Consider the following 20034-nt stretch of genomic DNA (forward strand, 5'->3'; position numbering starts at 1 on the left):
TACCAAGACTTTCCTTCAGACTGGACTGGTCAGTGGGCTTCCTGAAAAGACAGCAAGTTACAGGATCTGAGAAACAGTTCTAAGTTCAGCTCAGGTATTCTTATATTTGACATCAAACATTTCTTTTGAGATCAGAGACGTGGCCCAGCCTGTCACAAAGCCATCAACAAAATCTACCTGCAATTTAAGAAATGCAAATGCTATGGTCTATGAAATGTAAGTAAGCGAGTTACCTACATCAACTGGTATTGGGATGTCAAGAAAACAGGTATGAGATTCCACTTTAAGACAGCTTACAAATATGCTTTCATGAACCATTTACAGGACTGGAGCACTTCACGCCCTTCTTGTAGCTGCCAACCTTCCCCTGTAGGCAGGATGCCGAATTTAAAAGGAAAACGAGCCAACCCTTGGGGTTTTGTTTTATTGTAGCTACATTTTAGACCATGCTTGCATAACCGTTTCACTAATTAAGTCTGTTACAGGCCTCATTGTCACCACTGCAATGAGCTTTACAGTGAGGAAAGCACAACCTGTTGCTGTTCTAGCCACGTTGTTCAATTCAGACACACAGTGAGTTGTGTCTATTTGCTGAAAAACGAGGCATAACAATGCTGCACTATGCCTGGAGAGTAACTTCTGTTTCTAAAACTCAGCCAGTTAACTTTCTGATACCTGGATTTGTGTTTCAAAATGCAACGACTTCCTCAGATACCTCCCACTGCAAGAAATGTTTTGGAACCAAAAATATTATCACGTAACAGTTCCAAGAAATTTTTCATCTACTTATTTCAACAGAAACACCAAGTTCAATCAGCATGTCCACATTAAAACCATGATGTCAGCAGCTGAAACACTGCAGTGCTGCTTTTTCAACGCATCATCAGGAAGACACTGCTGGGCACACGTGCCATACAGTGCACAGGCTGATTACTTGCTGATTACTTATTGCAGTATTCAATGTACTTCTCTGAAAAAAAATAATTCTCTCATGCTGACGCCCAGCAGGAACACAAAGCTTACCTCTTTTCCTAATGCATTCCACAGGAGTGTGTACAGAGGATTTGTACATCAGAAGGTCAGCAAACAGCTCTCAAGAATTCAAGTAGTCCAAAAACAAGTTACAACTGCTCAGTGCTGCCAAGCCGGTGAATTCATCCACAAAGTCTGGGAAGGAAACAATGCAACGAGACTGTACTTCTGCAAAGGCAATATAAAATTCCCACCCCGAATTCAGGATTTAGATTAAACACTGCTTGAATAAATGCAAAGATTGTCCCTTCGTATTAGTAACACAACCAATACATGCATCAGCTGTGGGTTGCGAAGAAGGGTTTTTTTTAAGCACTAGGTTCCAGGTTTTTTGTCTACAGCACCAGACAAAAACTGAACACGTGCTGAAACGAACTGCAAGCATCAGCTTTCACCTTATTTTTCACGATCTTTAGGCTATATTTGAAGAGCACACAGAAATGAAGCTCAATTCCTCAGTCTCCTATCTACTTACCCCATTAATAACTGTCACCTTTCATATCATGCTTCCTGTTTTTAGACAGGTGTAATTTGGACTACAGTAACTGGGGCAACGAGTTCAGTATCAGATACTCCGTCACAGAAATCAATTTGGCACAGCTCAAGTTCTCTACTCTAGTACCCTTCCTACAGCAAAGGCCAGAAGATGATGCTGTGCTCCTACCCTCTTACAGGGAAGAATGCTCTCCGAAGGCTTCACTACTTGCTCAGCTACATCTCTTACCTTCCTATCTTGCAGATTTTTTCCTGTCCATTTACCCTACCTAAAGTGTTCTTCCATGCTATTTCCTAGGCCCTCCAGAAGACACAAGAACTTGACACATGAAAGAAGCTTCTTGAAGGAAGCTTCACAGCTTTAGAGATCTATGTCCAGGACTAGCTCCCATCTGATATTCCCAAGACACAGGGCATGTATTAAGATGGGATTTTACCAGAGGGAAGCAATCAGAAGCTGCAGCTGCATGACACCCGCCAGTACAGCAATTGTTGGTGGGACACCACCAGGACACTAAGTGCACAGTAGCTCTCCAACCTCCTCAGCACAGAAGGCTCCTGGTAATATCCACAACAAATCACATCTGTCCTTGGTGGAGAGACCCTGTGGCATTCAACACCAGGTTAAACAGAAGTATTTTCATTCATGACTTCTAAAAAAAACCCTGCCTTTAATATGCAGGTACTACAGAATTATTTTACCTTCCATTCAAGCAGAAGCTACAGGCTCTAAGTTTGGTTAGACTGATAAAAGGAGTGTTACTCTGAACTTTCTCTCTCAAGGCTTCACACATAGCAGTGAAATGTGATTTATTCACCTGAAACACACTAGACTGTTTTTCAAAAACATTTTGTTTTGGTAGCAAAAGCTACCTGAAGTAAATAGCCACTGCAAACCAAGTAACAGCTCACCTCTTGCATTAGTTGACTGGTATTTCATTATCCAAAAGCAACAGAAACTGGAAAAAATGAAAGGGATAAGAACTATTAGATATGATGAAGTAACGTGGGATTCCTAAAGCCAAAAGCTACATTTCAGCAATCAATTTAACAGCTGTAACAAGCTGGCTTTTCACGTGTACAAATCCAGTTCTAATCAGAATTGAAATTTAGTTCATTTCTGAGTCACTCAGCAGTTGAACAGAAAAATTCATCACGTGAACTGCAGAATGAGCAGCACTCCCTCCACACACCACCTCGCTATGCCTTACCCAGCAAGAACCCCACTCCTAGGTCCAGGATCAGTCTGTGAAGCCAGAGTACTTCTCAGGTAGACGCCTAGAAGAGTTACATTCAGCCATTAATTTTGGACCATGATTAAGTATCATCTTCAATTACTGAAGAGTAGGTTTTTGTAGTCTTATTCCTCCCTACAGCTATTAAGTTGCAATAGGGAAACCTCAAGGGAAATCTTCAGATTTGAAACCTTAATTCAAGCAAATAAGGAATGCAACTTGACCAATCCTCTTTGTACTGAGCACTCGCAGTGAATCTCCCCAGCCTCTAAGATAAGCAGATGCTTGCTTTTTTTTTTTTTTTTGGATCCCCATTGAGCATCAACAACTTTTACCTGCTGAACAGCTGTTAGTTTGTTGCCGACAGCAATTTGGCTATTGCAGAATATTTGGGGCTGAACCCATTGCTCATTTACATCTCCTTGATTTACAGGTAAGCTTTTTAAACATAACTTTTTAAAAAAATATTTCTACCACTATCAAGACAGCCTTGTGATCTAGGAGTTATCACTTAAAGCTCATTAGTCATGTTTCCAACTGTCTTAAACACTTTTCAGGAAGGAAATTTGGATTTGAGGCAGCACTTGTTAAGTACTATCATCCTACAGAGCTTCCTATTTCTGCTTAGTTACATTCACGAGACCCCATTAAAATATCTTTAAACTTCAGACCAATTAACCAATTTAGTATTCTGAAACACAGCCTGCATTTCCTTGAGATACTGAAGAATAACCCCTCAAATATCACTCAGTCTTACTCCCTTAAAGCTACCAAGCTTCCTCTGCAAAGCTATGGAAGGGGTCTCTGACTCCCCCTTCATAACATGAATGCACATGTGCGCACACACACACACTCTTCTAGATTCTGCTTCTGTTAAATCACAAGATTTTGAACATTTCTTAATTCTGCAATTCTACAATCCATTGATTATACAAATTAAGTTGCAGAAGCTAATATTTAAACACTATTACCAGCCATCAAGGATATTAGATATCTGACAGATAAATGCTCAGCAAAATAATTATACTTGTTTCCTAACACTCAGACACAAATAATCCCAATACACTCACCTTAAGCCCAATCTGACGAGGTTGCTGCGTTGATAGCTTAACGTGGTCTTCAGACCAACACTTTAACCCACGTAGGCCTTAACAGGGTATCTGCAGAGTGACCGCTGCCACCTCCCTTAGCAGTTTGCTGTTCACTGGAGTGAACCTCGCTGAAGCCCAGACTTTGCAGCAGCACGGTCTCTCTTTTTTACTTCCACCGCTCTTCTTGATTTCGCACGTTTTGTTTCTGTCTTGGATTTCTTCTTACTGGGAAGGGTGCTGCTTAAAATGAAACAGCTGTTGTCCTGAATCAATGAAAGACAGCATATTCACAAGTCTAATTCTGAGACACTTCACTTTGATAAGGACATTACCTACAACTTCTTTAACCTCAGAAGGTTATGGAGTTTTTGAAGTTAAGGAATATTTACTCACCACTACTCTGACATCAAAGTCATCTTCATTATCAGCACCCATGCTGCTGTCATCACTGAAATAGACAAAATTTAAATCAAACTCAGTACTCTTATAGTAGCTTAACATACTTAGGCTGTTTTCCTACCACAATCCCTGGCTTCTCGTAATGGGTATGGAAGCACTACAGCTTGTGGGTAAGACTACTGCTTTTACAGGAGGCTGTTCTCAGGCAAGTTTCTGGCAACAGAATTACATCCCAGCTACCAACACAGGCAGGACAAACTCATTTCCACTATGGTCCATGAGTTTTTACAGCAAGACAACTTCCCAGAAAGCTGGGACAATTTTAGTCCTACTACTGTTACCCACTTTAGTGGCTCACCCGAATACTTCAACACACAAGAGCTACCAGTTTGAGTGGCAAGTAAATAATACCTGAACAGGCTTGTACCTTTACATCATCTTCTAGCTTCCCCATTTTAAGGTGCTAATAAGTATATTTACAACACCAAGTCACCTTACTGACTTTTTGATCCACTTATTGCATGTAAATAAACTGTTTTGATCATACAGACCTAAGATGATACCCTTGTATCATAAAATGCTCTACTTTATTTGTGGTAACTGTAGAACAGGAAATATTTCCTCCAGGAAAATATTTCAGGAAATATTTCCCCAAAATGAAGATTTCAGTCAATCACATTTCAATTGCATGATGTGGGTATAGGTTAACAAAAAGGGTAGATTAGAGCTCAATACACCTACAGCTGGGTCACAAAAATCACACACTATTACAGCCAACTGTTCTTCCACCTGAATTGTTCAGCTCTAGGTGTAGCAGACTGCACTGGATCTGGCTGGGGTAGCTTGCTTTGTAGCAGCCCATAAGGTGCTCTGCTTTGGATTTGCGATTGCAAGATTTGTGTCTGTTGCTGAACAGTGCCTGGACAGCTTCACAACTTGCCCTTTCCTCGTTCTGTTCCACCCAGCCCACCCCCAAGCAAGCAGGCTACAGGTGAGCAAGAAATAGGAGGTGGAGACAGCGAGAGTGCCCACCTGAACTGACCGAAGGCTGATTTCATACTGTGGAGCATCAGGTTCAGCAACAAATACCAGGGGTTTGCTCTTGTCCCCATTCCCCGCTCTCCTGTGCTGCTCAGGGGGAGGAGGTGGAGGAGGGTGGATAGGGGGAAGGTGTTTTTAACTCATTTTTTCCATTTCTCACTCCTCTAGCTTGTCAGCAATAGGTCATAAATTACATTAATCTCCCATGCTGAGTTTTGCCTGTGACAGTAACTGGTGAGTGATCTCCCTGTCCTTGTTTTAGCACAGGAGCTTTCTGTTACCACGCCATAGTGGTGGCTCAGCTGTTCATCAGTGCTAAACCACATGTGTTACTGACTTACAGGAGTACATCGTCATTTAACCGATCAAAGTCATGCATCTACCTGTTGATAACAGCATTGACGCTGTATACTCAAATTTGTGTTTTTGTTTAGAACAAGACAGCAAGCTTTTTACTCCCGAAAAATATTAGAGGAACTTACTTCATCTCCTGGATAGGGGAAATGGGACCTTCATCATCTAAATACTTGTGTTTCCGTACTGCCAGACATTCTCTTTCTAAGTCTTCACTAGCTTGAAGTGCTTTCAAAGCCTTTTTGAGGTGTTCTTCATATTTGAGCATTTCAATGTACTGCAAATATCCCTTTGTAGCTGCTTGCTAAAGAAAAAAAAAAAACAAACATCAGGCAAGATTTTAAAAATACCACTATGATAAAGCAAAGAAATCAAGTCTTTATACTATCAACCAAATTGCAGTATTAAACTGACACCCTTATTTCAGCTGTGTTTCTTTAAGGTATCAAACAGAAAACAGCAAGTGTCCTGCCTAACAAAAATAAAGCCAGCTTTGCTTCACTGTATGTAGCACATTGGGTAGAAGCAGAAAACAGCCAAATTACATTCCCTGTTTTTAAAATAAATTAAAAATTAAAGCATTTCTCCAGTAAAACAGGACTCACCTCATAGTTAAGAACCATCTTTAAGGGAATATGTTTTGTCCCATAATGTTTTTCAACAAAAGGGAACTGAACACCCCGATGTAGAAGCCTTTCCCTCTTCTCTTGTGGCGAGGCTGTCAGTGGAGGCCTCCTAGTAGGCATGTATGTGTGCTTATGCCTTGTCTTTGTCTTTGTCTCAGTCTCCGTCTTCGTCTTCCTCCTCCTCCTTTTACTCCGAAAATTTTTGTGTGCAGCAGTTTTAAACTTCCTTCCCCTGAAGTGATAGGCAAAAATGGCTTTCAAATTAAGCTTGGATTTCTTCTCTTTGGAGGGTTCAGGTAGCTTCACTGGACTCAGAGGAGATGGAGAAGAATCTGAACTTTCATCATCATGCACTGTAATAACATCTTCCACTTGTTGCCTTGAAGGTTGTGATCTCCTTTTTTGCTTTGAAGGTGCAGCGGTGTGGTACTCACTGCCACTAGAAGCAAAAAGGTCACCCAAAAAACATTTACTTTCAACAGAATACCTACATTCATGAGGTATCACGCAGGTTTTGTTCATGAAAAGTTCTCAAACTAGCAATAAAAACTCACATTTCTGAATCACTGCTGTCCAGGATGACCTCAACTGAAGACTCCTCAGGAGTGGCACCCTTCCGCCTTGAGCGCGAGCATTTCCTTTGGTTATTTGTTGTGTGCTCATGTAACATGTACGTTTCTTCCTGTTGAGTGCATATTAGGTCTTGGGCATCAGGGTAATCGGAACCAGAAGCCTGGGATTCATCCACATCAGTCATGTTTCAATCTGTCCTAAAATCAATGAGCATTCAAGAAATTAAAGAAAATCCTGTGTTAGCCAGGCACACCTCCCTTGCTCCATTTCAAAGGGTTCACTTAAAACAATTTGTGTGCAAACTTTTACATGAAGTTCTCCTGTATATGGACACATGCATGTAAGCCAGCAGCTTAACTTTAAAGGATGCTGCAGTTCTAAGTCACACTCAAGCCCTCACTTCGCTGTAGTTTATAATAATTTTGAATTTATCCAGGCCTGTTGGCATGAGAAACAACACCATTTCCCTGTTCTTTAAGGTCTCCTGCTCTAACAATCTATCAGCATTTTGTTTACTGATTAATAACAAAAATGGAGACTAGCCCCAAAAGAAAAAAGTAGTTTTCAGCTGAATCTGCAATGCAATCCACCCCTTGAACTACATCAATCTATACAAAACAGACTGGAACACACAGCATAGGAACCTGCCCTCACTGTGTAATAGCCCGGAGTCATTTTATCCGCATGCCAGTCATTTACTAACCTCTAGTTCTCTATCTTGGGAATTTTAACATGCTTTTTACACATATAAACCAGCTGTAATAGATAAGATTAACATGCCAAAACAAATGGTTACAGGACTGTGACTACTCACAGGACTAAGTTCCATTTCCTACCCTACCCATACAGCTACAAGCTATGATCAGAAAAAAGGTGACAAAAACCACAGGACTATATTGCAGCTGTTGTTACCGTAAAGCAGCAAATAAAACACTCTAAGACCTATTTGAAAATCTTAGCAAGTGGGCATTCTTTACTATCAAAGCTGCAGCACTGGAGACACGTATGGTTTGCTCTGCCAAAGTGCATCTGCCTTCTCAAGGCTGACCAAAAAAAAAATATATATATATAGATATATATATATGTAATCACAAGGTTTACGTATTCATTCCATTTCTTGAAAAAGTCATATTTATTACTATTGGTTTACTGAAATTATTTATGTATGTTCCTCCCACCCGCATAGACTCAATTAAAGCAGTGGCCAAGGTGGTTGTTGCAGCCTCTCTGCCTGTTGATTAACCCTGAACCCGTTTCCACTATTTTTTCCTTAAATAGTGTTGTTTTGCTGACGTGCCAGCAAAGTTATACATGCTCTTTAATTTCTTTCTTATGTTGCAACACTTCCTCCACTTTAATTTATTAGTGCTTAACTAAGCAGAACATATAATACAAAATTCCTCACGAGGCAGGACATATAGTAGAAGGTTCCTTCTATGCTAATATCGGTGAAATTCAGGCCAAGAGACCTATCAGTATCACTGCACATCAGCAGTTAAGTTATGAACAGCCTACATTTGGGAATGAGTTTTTGCATCATATAATTGTTCAAGGTAGAACCTTCTTTTTGTTTTTTGTTGGTTTTTTTTTTTTTTTTTCAAAATTAAAGTAGTTTATTTATCACCCTGCACTAAACGCAGGTGTGGGAGTACAGCAGAACTGAAAATCGACCTAATGGAATTTCAGAAGCAGCAGAGGGGCCAAATGTGCCCTTCTTTGGTGCCAGATGAAATGCAAAAAGGTACTGTAATTTTCCAAGACTCGTTCTTGAGAGTAAGAAAGCAGGTATGCTTTATTAACAGCAATGGATACATGGGGAATAATTCCACCAACACATGCACCCAAGCATAACAATGAGTACTTATTTATAGTTTAGAGAGATATATATTCACACCATTTCCAAGAAAGGTAAGCATTTAATGTTAATGGTTTCTCAGAACTAATCATCATATTGTCCCTCCTACTCTCACATGTGCAGTATCCTCTGGTAGACGCATTTTGGGATCTTTTTGATTAAGGCTCAGTCTTCACTGTGTACTTTTCCATCTTTGTGCATGCTCATTCACTATTTAACTGTTTCAGCAGTTTTGCTCTTTACAAGCTCAGCTATTTTCATTAAGATCTGCTTTGGGGCACTGTGTTCCCTCTTCAGGTAAGTTCTTCCTCACTCCTGTGATCAGAGCCAAGTCTCCCTATCAGTGAGGCTGATACAACTCCACAATCCCTTTTCATTTGCAAGTTTTATGTCTTACAATTCTGTGTTTTAATTTGGAAGTAAGTTTTTGTATCATGTTACCTACTCCCTTCCATGTTTTTTCAAAACTGAAGTAATTTGTTTACAAACCCACACTAAAAGCACGTGTAGGGGGATGAAGCTCACCCTAATGTGGTTCCAGAGGGGCCTCATTTGGTGCCAGAGCAGCCGCATGGCTGCTCTGCTGCTTGTGGCCATCCACACAAGGCCTGAGCAATGCAAACTCCAGAACAAAAGCACCTGCAACAACACCAGCTCTCCCCACTCAACTGCAGATAACACTTACAGTTAGGGGCTAAGCACCAGCTTCTACTTCGTCTATCTCACCACGCGGCATGCCAAGCAGCTCCCTGAAAAAGAAGGCCAACCCACTCGTTACACACTGACGGATCTTTTCCCTCGGGAGAGCCAGAAGGCTGCCCAAAGGCGCCCAGCCCCAGGGCGGACATTTTGTGCGCGGCCACTGCCCTTACCACAGCCCGGGGGGAGCCCCGGCAGCCGTGAGGGGAAACTCGCCGCCGCCCTGCCCGCTCCTTAAGGCGATCCCCGGCCCATTCCACAGGCTCACCCCTTCCCCGGGCTCGCTCCTCAAGCAGGCTCCCGGCTACAAGCGCTGGGCGAGCAGGAGGGAGCGGCCATCGCCTCAGCATCGCCTCAGCCTCCCCTCAGCCGGGCACCTCGCCCGCCAAATGGCGGCGGGCGCCGCGCTCCCCCCCTGCCCCTCTCACCTCACGCTTCGGCGCCGCAAAGGGCTCAAAATGGCCGCCCCGGGGACTAAATAGCGGCCGGCTCTCGCGAGAGGAGCTGGGGAGGAGGCAGGGAAAGGAGGAGGGATGGCTGGAGGCTGGGAGGGTCGGGCTGGAGGCGTCATGGAGGGGGTGGCGGTGCCGCCTCCAGGCAGTCGGGGGAGGGACTCCCCGGGAGGCGGTGGCAGGGGCTCAGTGCCTTCCCTGTCTCAAAGGGAGCCAGCCGGGTCCCGTCTCGTAGCCCAGCCTGGCAGGGGCGCAGCTGCCGGGCTTTCCCCGCTCGCTGTGGGACTGTGGAGAGGCGCCGGTCGCGCAGGTTTGGCTCTGCGGCTCCTGGCGGTAACTGGGGGCTCGCTGTGTGCCGGGCGGGCAGGGAGCGGAGCCGTGCTGCTGCTGCTGCTTCCCCGCCTCCTTCCCTCAGCTGCCCGGCCTCAATATCCCCTTCTTTCTCCCTCTGCTGGCTTCAGCGGCAGCTTTGCTGTTTCCTGTCTCTCTGCCCTGTTTCCTCGCCTCTGCCTGATGGTCCCTCAGGGATCCCGGTCTGGTCCCTCCTGACCCGCTCCTCTCCCGGTCCCGTCCCTCGAGCAGTCCCCGCGGCCCCTTGCATCCCCTCATCTTCAAAGTTTCCCTGGGACTTGAACTTTTCCTTTCACGTTTCTGCCTTCCAAATTAGTTTTACTCCGGGTTTTGATACCAGGCACTCCCCACCCCATGAACATGCTTTCTATTTATCTGCGTTCTCCTGGCCCTCACCAAATCTCTGATGTTGTCTTCCTGCTTGGAAAAGAAAAACTAAGAAGTCTTTTCACATGCTTGTCTCAGTTCTTACTGCACCATTCCAGATCTCTTCCTAATGATCTCACTGGTATTTTACCACTTCTGTCCATAACACACCAACGCTGCTTTGAAAGATTGCCTGTTGTCTCCTTCCCTGTTCTCCCTCATCCACACCACACAAACTCCCTAAAAATGCTGTCCTTAGGCTGGTGACTAACTGATCTACCTCTCTTTTTGCTTGCTTCCAGGTCAACTACTACATAGCAATTGGATGGTGTTTTTTATGGGACACTGAGCTCTACCCAGTTTTTCTGTTTCGTGACTGTGGTGAGCTGACTACTGTCCTTTAACCAGCAGGTGATGGTCTAGGTGTTACATTTGCGCCTACTTGTTTGAACTGTGTCCAAGTCTTGCCTCAGTCCTTTGCACAATACCAGGTCTAGCCTCAATCTATTTCATGATTTTTCCAACTGGTGTCTTGAATTCTGGCACAGCTTCCTTCTGGACGTGACAAAAGGTTCTTGAGAGGATGAGGATGACTTAAAACAATGCTGCCAAAGCCATATTCACTCTTTGATTGAATAACTCCCTTTCTTGTGTTCAGTGCACACTTAAAGTCCTGGAGTCTGATTTAATCTATCTAAAGGTAGAAAGGTAGGTTTTTTACCAGAGGCACCACATCCAGCCTGTTACCTTCTCTTCCACAAGCCAAGGAAGGGAGAGAGTCTCTCATGGAGATGGATAAGACCAACTAAGATGAAAATTAGCCCAGATAGCTTTCTTTCTTCCTTTCTCTACTGCTTGCAACAGCAGTGCAGACTCAAGAGGACAGTTGTATAAGGACAGTTGTGTTTTGTTTTTTTTTTTTTTTTCAAAAAAAAAATATTTTTTTTTCAATCGTAAAAGCTAGGAATTTATTTTTAATGGAAGCTAACAGTATACATTAGCAGGTAGCTCATGTCATAGTCCCTTCTAACAAAAGCTCTGTGAGATCTGGGAATGCAATATGATTTTTTGGCTTTTTCCCACAAAGCCTGAGATCTGAATGAGTGGGGCACATTTTCTTTTTTTGTTGTGTACAGCAGACACGTGCCTAAGGAGTTAATGATTCCTGTGGCTGAATTATAGATAGCATATAATCAGATGTTTGTGCCCAGAGCTGGTGGTTTGCCCTAATAGATGACTTTGCTGTTGCAAGGCTAACTGAAATAGAGCTCAGTTCAAAATGGACTATTACACTTATGTTCCAAACAGAACTTTTTGTTATGGGCTCTGTACCCATACAGGGCCCAATATGGTAGAACTTGCTGCTGTTGTTTCCTCTTTTGAGAAGTGCTGCTAGCCTGTTTCCCTCTGGAAAGGGAAGCACGTGCCCATAAACAAGTGGAGAACATGTTACAACCAGGGTTGAAAGTCCGCAGTACCTAATGCTTGAAAGAGTAAACATTAACGTAGGGAAGACCTGGGGAGGCAACTAGCATGCTTTAGAAAAGCCCAGTTTTCTTTCAAAAACAATTTATGGCTTGTTCCAAAGCACATAAGCAAATTAACAGTAACCTCGAAGCTGTTAGTCTTTCCCTTGAAGACATAATTGCGATTCTACTGTTGTCTATGTATTCTTGCATGAATTTGAAAAATAAGTTACGTATCGAAAACAGACCGTTTAAATCACTGAACCATTACTCTTGTTGACAGATCAGTCACTTCTACAGCGTGTGATAATATATTTCTTACCTGAAGAAATCAGTAACAATTAGGAAATGGCCAAAGTTGAAAGGTTTGCTTTTCATGTTCCAAGCCTGGAGGAGCTTGCTGGAGGTAAGTCATGCAGAGAGCGTAACTTTTTACAAACTTAAAATGTGCCCTTCAAACTTTAAAGCTTTTATCATATCCTCTCTACAGCTAATACATGCAGAATGTTCTTGCTGTTAGCACACTAGGATGTAAAGAAAAATACTGTTTTTTTATACACTGTTCTTTAAAACAAATGACACCTCCCCTTCCCCCCAAAAAATCTTGCCAGATAATCTTCACATGAATGGAAACATGACAGGCAATATCCTGTAAGAGCAGACGCTTCCAGACGGTGTCTGGAGATTATAATCAAGCAATTGCAAACAGTCTAGTTCATGTATTTCAAAAAGTCATTGCCTTGTCAGCTAAAACTTTCTTCCTTCTTTGCTCTCATATCATACTTGACTGTGATCGTAATTTCCTGCCCTTGCAAAGCAAAAACACTGCTGAATGTAGTTTAAGGTTATCCATGTTACTTCACAGCTACGGTATGTCAATTAAAAGCTTTGTAAAATTCATAATTAATGTGGTAACTAATAATTCTCTGAACAAGCTCTTTATCTTATGCAAAGTTCTGGCTTGAGAAACAATGCATATATAGGCACTAACATTTGAATTAATAGATTTAAGGTAGATTTGCTTAGAGTATGTTTTTTAAAGTGTATCTTGCTGAAATAAAGTCTAAAAATATTTTGTGCTGTTCGTTAACTTGTCCACCCCTCGATAATGTTTCATTGCCAATAACTTTGCCATTACTTTTTTTTTTTATTACAGTTTTGCAGAAAGGGCTTAAAGAAAACTTTGCTGATGCTCAAGTCTCTGTTATAGACTGTCCTGATCTGACTAAGGAGCCTTTCAACTTTCCTGTTAAAGGTAACCTAGCGTTCCAGTCTTCCACAGAGACTTCTGCAGTTCTTGCTACCTGACTGTACTTGGTTTTGATCTTCTAGAGATGTTAGGAAAGCTTAGGTCATTTTTTGGTACAGAATATGTGTGAGAGGGAAGCTACATTTTACTCTTGGATTTGCTTCCTAGTTGATGTATGAACAAGGACAAATCATTCGAGTGCTTGTCGTCATTTTCTTTCTTCACCTATGATTGCAATACACACTTAGGAAATAAGGTTTATTTATTAAACTCTAAAGGTTTTGAAATGAAGTTATCTTCCAGCTGGATAAATGTTTTTGATCTATGCCAATCACTACCTGAACCTAAGGAGCAGTGCTTCCACTTGGTGTAAATTCCTTCCATCCATGTATGTGAAATTGAAGAAACTGTCTTATTTTGAGTGGGATTCATTGTCTTTGACATGAGCTGTCTAGAAGACAGATGCCTCGTCATCTGTGCTACTCATCTCAGTTCATTGTCATCAACATAGGTAAAGAAGCACCTTGAGAAGGTGCTTCTAAAATTTGAGTCTGACTTTCTAAAGAAACTTTAGGAACCAGTTCTTTGGTGCGTTAGACTGCGTGCTTACTTGAGAATTTCACAGAAGACATTTTACCAAGCTAACTCTATGTATTCTTCCAGGAATCTGTGGAAAGCCTAGAATAGCAGATGTGGGAGGTGTTCCTTACCTCATACCCGTTGTACAGAAAGAAAAAGTGAGTTTTTCTCTGTAGTAGCTGTGGGTTTTAAATACATTTTTAATAGAAAAGGGATTTTGTGTTGAAATAAAAACAAAACCAAGGACTAATGGCTACTATAAGATTCCACTTGTGAAAGAGTGTTAGTTTTCAGTGTTCTGTTAGATTGATTCTGATGCACAGACCGCATCAGGAAATCTTACAGATCTTAGCAAAAATTTCATATGCTGTCTGGTATCTGGCAGCTCATCTTCTCCTGCCTTCAGATACCAGATAGTATTGAAAGCAAACGATTTGTGATAGGAGCCATGGGAACAAATACAAAACAAGGGGCTTGTCTGCATGCTTATATATGGCTTGTTGAAGTCGGTGATTTCAAGTCACAGCCATGCTTCTTTGTAAAAACTGTCTGTATTTGCATTTTCAAGCCAACACTAGATTCACATTACTCTTCTTTTCCAAGAATATCATGCTGCCTTTCTGATACCTGGCATATCTGTCTCTATATGATATTCTCTTCCATGTGATTTCTTTTTTATCTTATACAAATACAATTTTCAATAGAAACAATAGTTCAGCTTTCGGTAAAATGGCAAGGGAACATACAGGCAGACTCTCTCTTCCACAAAATGGTCAGGGCTGTACCCAATCTGTTACTACTAAATGTTGTGTTGTTCAGAGTTTGGAACTGTGTTCATCCTAATTATATAAAATACCAATGAGCTGTTGTGAATGAAATGCATCCAGAGGTTACAGTGAACAGACGATAACTCCAGATCACAGCAGAACACCACAATCAAACGTTTGTGTCTCCTGCAGGTTTATGATCTCAATGCAGTTGCAAAAGACATAGAGCTACCTGGAGCCTTCATTCTTGGAGCTGGAGCTGCTTCATCGAGGATTCTTGGTGTAAATGCTGAGGTCAGTAACAAAAAGCGTGACAGTTCTCAATGAATTCATGGAAGTATCAAAACAGTAGAGCACTATCACACTCGGTGTTTCCCATTTACAACAAAATGATCATTCGACGTACACCTTTCATGCCAAAAGCATGTAAACAACATGAGAAGAAATTAGATGGGAGCCATCTAATGAGGTGCATAGTATCGATATAATGCAAATTGATTTTTACTTGTAATCTTCCAGAAAGCGTGTGATTGATTTGAAGCACACAGGAAACGTGATTTTCTTGAAACTGATTGACAAAAGCCTGACCAGTGGTTTTAATGACAAGATGTAGACATGCCTGTCCAAGTTACCTGTAAATGAAATGCCTTTCATTTGAATCAAAATGAAAAGGCTTTCAAATGAAATACCTTTGAAATGCCTCCTGTCTTTTGCCCTCTTGCGTGACTTTGTTTTACCGTTCTACGTTTTAAAGTTTCTGCATACAAAATGTTTACCTGCAATCGAGGTAGGAGACAAAAACTGCTGCCTGGGGGGGCTTTTAGGTAGTCAGAGTCCTTTCAAGCATAGATCCCTGGCCTTACCACCCTGTTTTGATTAATTGGCAGATGAGATAGCTTATCTCAGTGTTAAATTTGGGACACTATAATAGTGCTTGTTAAGGTACAACTTGAGAAAGTATTATGTAGAATTCCAATAAGTGCATGGCAGGGCTCAGACCTCAAAGGCTGGTCTTTTTTAACACTAATATTCATCTTCACAGAACATTCCATTTAACTCTTCAGAGAAGTAAAAGTGATTCTTTTTCTCTGCTAAAAATTGTATGCTTGTGTCATACATTCGATATTGGCACTTAAATAGCTAATTAGCTATTAGCTAATCAGTCTACAACTTCCTCGTAAGGGGGTGTCGAGAGGCAGGAGACCTTTTCTCCATTAACACCAGTGTCAGGACCCGCGGGAACGGGGTTAAGCTGAGGCAGGGGAAATTTAGGCTTGACATCAGGAGGGGGCTCTTCACAGAGAGGGTGGTTGCACACTGGAACAGGCTCCCCAGGGAAGTGGTCACTGCACCGAGCCTGTCTGAATTTAAGAAGAGATTGGACTGTGAACTTAGGCACATGGTCTGAACTTTTGGGTAGACCTGTGCGGTGTCAAGAGTTGGACTTGATGATCCTTAAGGGTCCCTTCCAACTCAGGATATTCTATGATTCTATGATTTCTGGAGGTTCTATTGCGTTACAATATTACCACGTTTTCCTCATCCTGAGAGATGAAGGGCATGTGATGAAGGGGATTATTTCTTGAGATCACGGTCCAACGCTTAAATTTACATTCATTTGACTGACTCTTACATGTTCTTATTAACTTATTTTGACTTATTGCATGTTCTTTCTCTCAGTTTATCCCTGTTGTTCAAACTCAAAGCGATAAAAAGCCTGCTGTAAATGGGAGCTACATCGCTCAGATAAATCCTGCCGATAAAGGGTGCCTGCTCGAGAAGTACAGCAGTAAATACACCGACTGCGAGTTTGGGCTGTTGGCCAACCTTTATGCCAGCGAGGGCCAACCTGGTAAGGTGCGTACCTGGAGCAAAGGTGACTTTGCTTGCAGAGCTTTGTGGCTGAAGGGAAATCCACATTTCAATGTTCTTAAATCTTCTATGATAACAGTAAAGAAGCAATTCTCTGAAAGAAGTATCCAAATGGAAGAAACTACTGTTGGTGAACAAGGAGAAAAAATGGTGGAGACAGAGAAGTGTTTGATTTTTTGAGGAATAAATAATAGTTTAGTAAAACTTTTCCCTTACAAATCTTCCATTCAGATCCAGTCCAAACATGCAGTGACTTAAGGTTATTGCTGTACAATGACTGACTTGCGTAAATCATTTCTGTACACTTATTTTTTGTAGGTGTATTGCCCCCAGCACAGCTAGCACAAAGCGCTGTTGGCAGAGCAGCCAAAAAAGCTGTTTACTGCATGGAAACTGAGCAGTCTTTTCAATTTCCAAGAGTTTCTAAGAGGTGAAGCCAGCTGTTGGATAAAAGGGGGTTACTTATTCCATTGTTTCATGTGTGGGTAAATGACTTGTGGCCCAGTACCCTTCACAGGCAAAGCTAGTGTTGCCCAAAGTTGAGCAGGTACTGAAAGGACATGGAGCAACAGCTGTGGAGAAAGTCCTGCTGTGACACAGAAATCTGGGGTTATGAGTGTGGGAGAGTTTCAGAGCAGCTTTCACGGACCGTTGCAGGCTGTTGCTGGAAGATAGTTATGAAATAACTTTATTCTCCAGGTCATTGAAGTGAAAGCCAATGGAAGAACTGGGGAACTTAATTTCGTCTCTTGTCTGAGACAAATTTTAGAGAAGCATTATGGAGAAAAGCCAGTTGGGATGGGTGGTACGTTTGTCATTCAGAAGGGGAAAGCAAAGATTCACATTATGGTAAGTTGCTGTCAATTCATATCACTTTCTTCATTCTTCTGAAAACAGAAGTATAAATCAAGACGTAACCTCTCATTGCCCTGACTTTTCCTTTGTATTTTTAAATTTATATGTAAACCGTTAGGATAAGCAGTGTATTAAGCTAAGAAGCTGCTATTACAAAACTGACATCCCATAACTAATGATGCTGTATTACTTGACCTTAATACTGTGATCTTTTCTTTTGAAATCCATGGGCCACTAGAGGAGGAACTGTAAAACTGTTGTGAAGTGAAATAAAATGACATACAGGCACTAAGATGATACTTACAGAAAGCAATAAACATTAAAAAACAACAACAAAAACAAACAAACAAAAACCACTATTTGAGCTTCTAACTTATCCTAGGAGGAGAATCCTCACTTCAGCAGCTTTCCCACTAAGCATCTGCAATGAACGAAGTAATGTTCTGATCACTTCTGTTTCTGGCAGAAACGCAGTAATGGGTGAGCTTCTGCAAGGCAAGAAGTAACTTGAACAGAACAGTGGGGTGGGGAAAGGTGAAGGAAAGTTTCTAGAGAAAAAGTGTCTTGGTATAAGTAACTTCATCTCACTTAAAGCTTTTGTTTTTGCTGTAGCCTCCAGAATTTTCTGCCTGTCCTCTGAACACTGATGAGGATGTGAATAACTGGCTCAAATTCTTTGAAATGAAGGCTCCGCTGGTTTGTCAGCCAGTAATCGTTTCCAGGGATCCAGTGAGTCTCATTTCTAAGTGTAAACTAAGGCTTGTGATGGATTTTGTCTTGGATATGATTTTCACTTTAAGAACAGGAGTGTGTATGTATTGTGTGAAATGCTTTCAGGGGGTATGTGATGAAATACAAGCTTCTCATTTCTGTCATTGGTTTGAATTTTAGACGCAGTCAATCAATTTGGGAATGTAGTGGGCGTTCATAGAGGATTGAGGTTAATGCTTCTGTTCCAATTGCAAGTGTGCAAGTGTTTGCATCCCGAACCTAACAGCAGGGCTTGCACTTACAGCTAGGCACAGCAGGAGGAATGTCTAGAGCACGGAAGCTTGATCAGCCATGTGTTCTTGTAGCTCACTTATAGAAGTCTCTTGCCAATGCTGTGTCAAAATGTGTACAACGTGTCTCAATTGCTGATGCAAATTAAAGCCTGCAATTCCTCAAGTTAGAAGGACACCTTGCACAAACACTAAAATCAGCAACAAAGAATTCAGGATAAAAAGTAATCAGGTTTCAAAAGCCATTAAGATGTTAAGAAGACTGTGTTCAGAAGTAACTAGGAAGCCATAGGTGAAATTGATTTTTTAAAATAACAATGCACTAATAAATAATGTAAGTAAAAATTTCCAGAGTGAAATGAGACAAGCTGTAGGCTTGAATACACTCAGTGGTGTGACTTCATTGTGTCTTTATTTAGCAGCTTTTGGCTTAAGACTAAATCGTGTGCATCTTCCCAGAATCTAATGCTGAGTACTTGGAAAACAGCTGCCAACAGCTGCGCTGTTCTGAATCAGTACAACTTGTGTAGTGGATGCAGCTGGAGCATTCTTATCAGTATCCATTGGAAGCACAACAGCGCTCAGCTGGGGCTGTGTTTTTGGAAATGCGTGAATGCCATCACAGAGATAACAGTGGAAGACAGCTTTAATCCTGTGTTAATGAACTGTTCTGTTTCTTGCATTCTAATGCCATAGCATTACTCACCAGTGTCCTCTGGATATATAAAATTGATAGGGGTGATGTCACTGGTGAGGATGCTGGTTATTTTATTTGCTATTCTTCCTGTTTTCATCCAAGCTGGCCCTCAGAATTGGAGAAGAGATTGTCCCTTTATTGAATGTTTCTATGGTATTCAGTGCAGAGTAGTTCTGATTTCCAGTAGGGCTTCCTTGATAAGTCTGATTTAATCCCAAATTAGAGGGAAAAAAAAAAAAAAAAGGAAATCTCTGGGATATTAACAGCAAAATCTGGGGGCTCTCAGGGTTTCTAAATTCTTTAAAAACATAAGCTCCTCTTTGTTTTTCTTAATATTAGTTTCACAAGCACCTTGCAAGTTTTCATTGCTTCATGGCTGTAGCATCCTTTGAGATCTGTGGAAATACAGAAGTGAGATTATCCCAGTACTTTAAAATACCGATTTCAGGAAAGCGTGCTCACAGGCCTTTCTTTACTCGCAGGGTTTCGACCTGCGCACGGAGCACACGCACTGCTTCAGCGCCCATGGGGAAGGAGGGCACTACCACAACGACACCACGCCGGACAGCGTGCAGTACTGCGGGTACTTCTTGCCTGCGGAGCTTCTCTTCCGTATCGACAGGCCCAAGGAGACGCACATGGTTGGCAGAGACTAAGCTGGCCTGTCCTGGCTTTAATGAAGGCGTAGCAATTTAATTTTGTTAAGTAAAAATGCTGATTTTTGTAATGCTTTTAATTACGCGCATATTTATCAAAGTCAAGAACAAATACAACAGCAATAAACTGCCACCCTTTTAGATTTGTTAAGGGGAGAAAATCAGAGTTTATTTGTAATTGGAGTGGTTATGGCTGAATTTAAGCTGTAATTTCACTGGAGTACTATTAATAATGTATTTTTTGCTGTTTGGTTCCTCTTCCTGCATGGTTCTTGCTGATGACTGATGATGTTTTATTGTAGACAACACCAAGCTGGGGGGAA

The 20034-nt window shown here is 41.7% G+C and overlaps 2 protein-coding genes across 20 annotated transcripts in view; one reads left to right on the forward strand and one right to left on the reverse strand.

Moving 5' to 3' along the window:
• Nucleotides 1-20034, reverse strand: part of TAF1D (TATA-box binding protein associated factor, RNA polymerase I subunit D) — a 365188-nt gene that overhangs the window by 3765 nt on the left and 341389 nt on the right. For 3 of the 17 annotated variants that reach the window (XM_084503885.1, XM_084503897.1, XM_084503896.1), the window contains exons 1-11: nucleotides 9669-9806; nucleotides 9387-9450; nucleotides 6828-7043; nucleotides 6253-6712; nucleotides 5776-5951; nucleotides 4247-4301; nucleotides 3833-4116; nucleotides 2739-2805; nucleotides 2440-2486; nucleotides 1024-1167; nucleotides 4-41 (exon numbers count right to left, since the gene is read on the reverse strand). In XM_084503885.1, the coding sequence (XP_084360011.1) occupies nucleotides 3964-4116; nucleotides 4247-4301; nucleotides 5776-5951; nucleotides 6253-6712; nucleotides 6828-7030 (1047 nt within the window). In that variant the 5' untranslated portion in view covers nucleotides 7031-7043; nucleotides 9387-9450; nucleotides 9669-9806 and the 3' untranslated portion in view covers nucleotides 4-41; nucleotides 1024-1167; nucleotides 2440-2486; nucleotides 2739-2805; nucleotides 3833-3963. Of the gene's footprint in view, nucleotides 1-3; nucleotides 178-1023; nucleotides 1168-2439; nucleotides 2487-2738; nucleotides 2806-3832; nucleotides 4117-4246; nucleotides 4302-5775; nucleotides 5952-6252; nucleotides 6713-6827; nucleotides 7044-9386; nucleotides 9453-9668; nucleotides 9809-9828; nucleotides 9882-20034 lie in introns of those variants that run through there. The other 14 variants (XM_084503884.1, XM_084503882.1, XM_084503892.1 and 11 more) reach the window with 10 other exon arrangements.
• LOC311427054 (ester hydrolase C11orf54) lies at nucleotides 9999-19969 on the forward strand. 3 transcript variants are annotated; one of them, XM_084504024.1, is made up of 10 exons: nucleotides 9999-10162; nucleotides 10872-10980; nucleotides 12319-12441; nucleotides 13192-13290; nucleotides 13948-14021; nucleotides 14823-14924; nucleotides 16311-16487; nucleotides 17202-17351; nucleotides 17970-18086; nucleotides 19538-19969. In XM_084504024.1, exons 3-10 carry the CDS (start codon nucleotides 12384-12386, stop codon nucleotides 19709-19711), a joined length of 951 nt encoding a protein of 316 aa, XP_084360150.1. In that variant the 5' UTR covers nucleotides 9999-10162; nucleotides 10872-10980; nucleotides 12319-12383; the 3' UTR covers nucleotides 19712-19969. The 3 variants fall into 3 exon arrangements, with proteins under 3 accessions (XP_084360150.1, XP_084360151.1, XP_084360152.1); XM_084504025.1 differs by having other exon boundaries at nucleotides 10000-10162; nucleotides 10872-10950; XM_084504026.1 differs by lacking the exon at nucleotides 10872-10980 and having other exon boundaries at nucleotides 10000-10162.

The sequence above is a fragment of the Aythya ferina genome (genome assembly GCF_964211825.1).
Source record: "Aythya ferina genome assembly, chromosome: 1".
In the NCBI taxonomy this organism is placed as follows: Eukaryota; Metazoa; Chordata; class Aves; order Anseriformes; family Anatidae; genus Aythya; species Aythya ferina.

Excerpts from the sequence above, each read along its gene's own strand:
- LOC311427054 (XM_084504024.1), top strand. The coding sequence starts at position 12,384 with ATGGCCAAAGTTGAAAGGTTTGCTTTTCATGTTCCAAGCCTGGAGGAG. Across the intron at positions 14,925-16,310 it reads TTCTTGGTGTAAATGCTGAG|TTTATCCCTGTTGTTCAAAC; the intron begins GTCAGTAACAAA and ends TCTTTCTCTCAG. Across the intron at positions 18,087-19,537 it reads TAATCGTTTCCAGGGATCCA|GGTTTCGACCTGCGCACGGA; the intron begins GTGAGTCTCATT and ends CTTTACTCGCAG.